Source organism: Sipha flava, unplaced genomic scaffold, assembly GCF_003268045.1.
Source record: "Sipha flava isolate LNK unplaced genomic scaffold, YSA_version1 566_pilon_pilon, whole genome shotgun sequence".
Taxonomy (NCBI): Eukaryota; Metazoa; Arthropoda; class Insecta; order Hemiptera; family Aphididae; genus Sipha; species Sipha flava.
The window spans coordinates 1-1,864 of NW_020273547.1; the positions used below are offsets into that span (position 1 = coordinate 1).

At 45.1% G+C, this 1,864-nt stretch overlaps 1 protein-coding gene across 1 annotated transcript; it reads right to left on the bottom strand.

Moving 5' to 3' along the window:
* Positions 1–129: 129 nt before the first annotated feature.
* On the bottom strand, positions 130–1,843 carry LOC112691133 (trimethylguanosine synthase-like; the record flags this gene model as incomplete). Its single annotated transcript, XM_025565289.1, has 4 exons — positions 1,053–1,843; positions 825–912; positions 607–738; positions 130–504 (listed from the first exon to the last, which is right to left on the bottom strand). Coding segments are annotated over exons 1-4 (1,132 nt in total), but the record flags the coding sequence as incomplete, so codon positions are not given.
* Positions 1,844–1,864: the final 21 nt, after the last annotated feature.

Below are 1,864 nucleotides of genomic sequence, written 5' to 3' on the forward strand. Positions count from 1 at the left end.
ATAATAATAAGAAAACTGTGTCAGAATGAGAAAATTGTTTTTGAACTTAGTTAAATATAATGTTATTAAAAATAATTATAATATAACCAATTTTATTTACCTGTCGCAATTTTAAATATATATTTATACAATTCTGCCGGCCATCGATCGTCACGTCCTCGAACTCTACACGGCCGAAGTTTGCGTTTCTCGATAAGTGTAAACACTGTTCTCGGTCAACGGTCTTCGGTACGTGTAATACAGTTCGAGGAGCGATCTTCCTTGCCATCTTGAGGATGCTTGACATGCCACCCGCTTCCCGGCTACACAGATCATTCGCGTCGAAATGTTTGGAGTAGCCGGGTCCGCCCCACGGAGGCGATGTCACCACTGCATCTGCATGGACCCGGTCTAAAATGTCGAAACAATTGCCCACACGGAAGTCGATTTTTTTCTCGACTCCGTATATTTGAGCATTTCGGCGGGCTAATTTGATTTTAGCCGGGTCGACATCAACAGCGATAACTAAAAAAAAAATGCAAAATTATAAATCGAACGTCATATTATATAAAATAGAAATTTTATATTAAATATTTAAAACAGTTATAAAAAAAACGTAGGTCTTACCACGGTGACATGTCAGAGCTAACTGTATGGCATTGCCACCAGCACCACAAAAAGGGTCGACGACTGTGTTGAACGAACATCTTGACGCCATGTGTGCCGCGAGTACTTCGGGACACACGGAAAAGAAACTTACTAAATAATGAAAATTATGTGTTAGCAAATATAATTAATTAAAGAATGACCTGAAAAAAATTTTTAATTTTTCGAATTTTACATACCTTCGTCCAACACAACGCCTTTGTCGAACCTCGAGAACAAGGAGTATCGCCTCTTCCAATATTTTAACGTTTTCGTCAAAGTATTGGTCTGAAAGTGTAACACATAAAGAAGGAATGATTAGAATTTAGTGCTTTAATTTAAAATATACTTATGATATACTAATATAATGATATAATATATATAAATATGATTAACTTAAAATATACTTAATCATAATCGTTACTGACCTTGGGCTTCTCCGTTGTCCTCGGGTCTGTGGGGCTGGTGACCGGCTCATTTGTAGCTTCCGGGGGCGGTACGGCAATGGGGATGACTGAACAAGGCGCGGGCGGAAATATTTCCGTTCTTGTTGAACCAACTGTGGTTTGAACCCCAACTTCGGTGGTTTGAACCTCTATGTGAGAACACGTCTGCGTCCCGAAGTCGCGTCGACCGACTTTCTCGAAGTTCCACTCCGTCTGCGAATGTCTATCCCGGGTTGTGACATGCGATTTTTCGACGGCAGTCGACGCCAAGATCACTTCGGGTGACCAAGTCGCCCGCTGCCGTCGACGAGGCCCGCAATTCATCAACTTCGCACCAGTGATGTATAGAGTTGCGGGGGCCTGGTCGTCCACCCCCGTACCCTCACGGTCGCTTGATGACGACCGAAGTGGGCCCGCTACGTTGGTTCCGGTTTTGACACCGGAACCACCCACTCCTGCCGGCCTCTGGGGTTCCGAAGCCCCTGAGGCGGTAACAATACTCCATATACAACTACTCATACTGTGGTTTTTTAAGTGAAATCCTTCACTGCATTTTAACCCTACTGCCAGGGGGTTTTTGATCAAGGTTTTCCTTCCTCTAGGACGGCTGCCACCCAAGGCTGAAGAGCCCGCCCTACCCTTTGTTGAGGACCGCTTTGTCAGCCCTCAGTTCGTCGACCTGTCCAACATGGGAGACCCTGATGGTAGTAAACTACCGTTGGCATAGCTCTCGGAACTGTTGAGGGACGCAAGCCCCCCCACCACGACAAGGTGGGTCCTCATGGGGGGGGGGG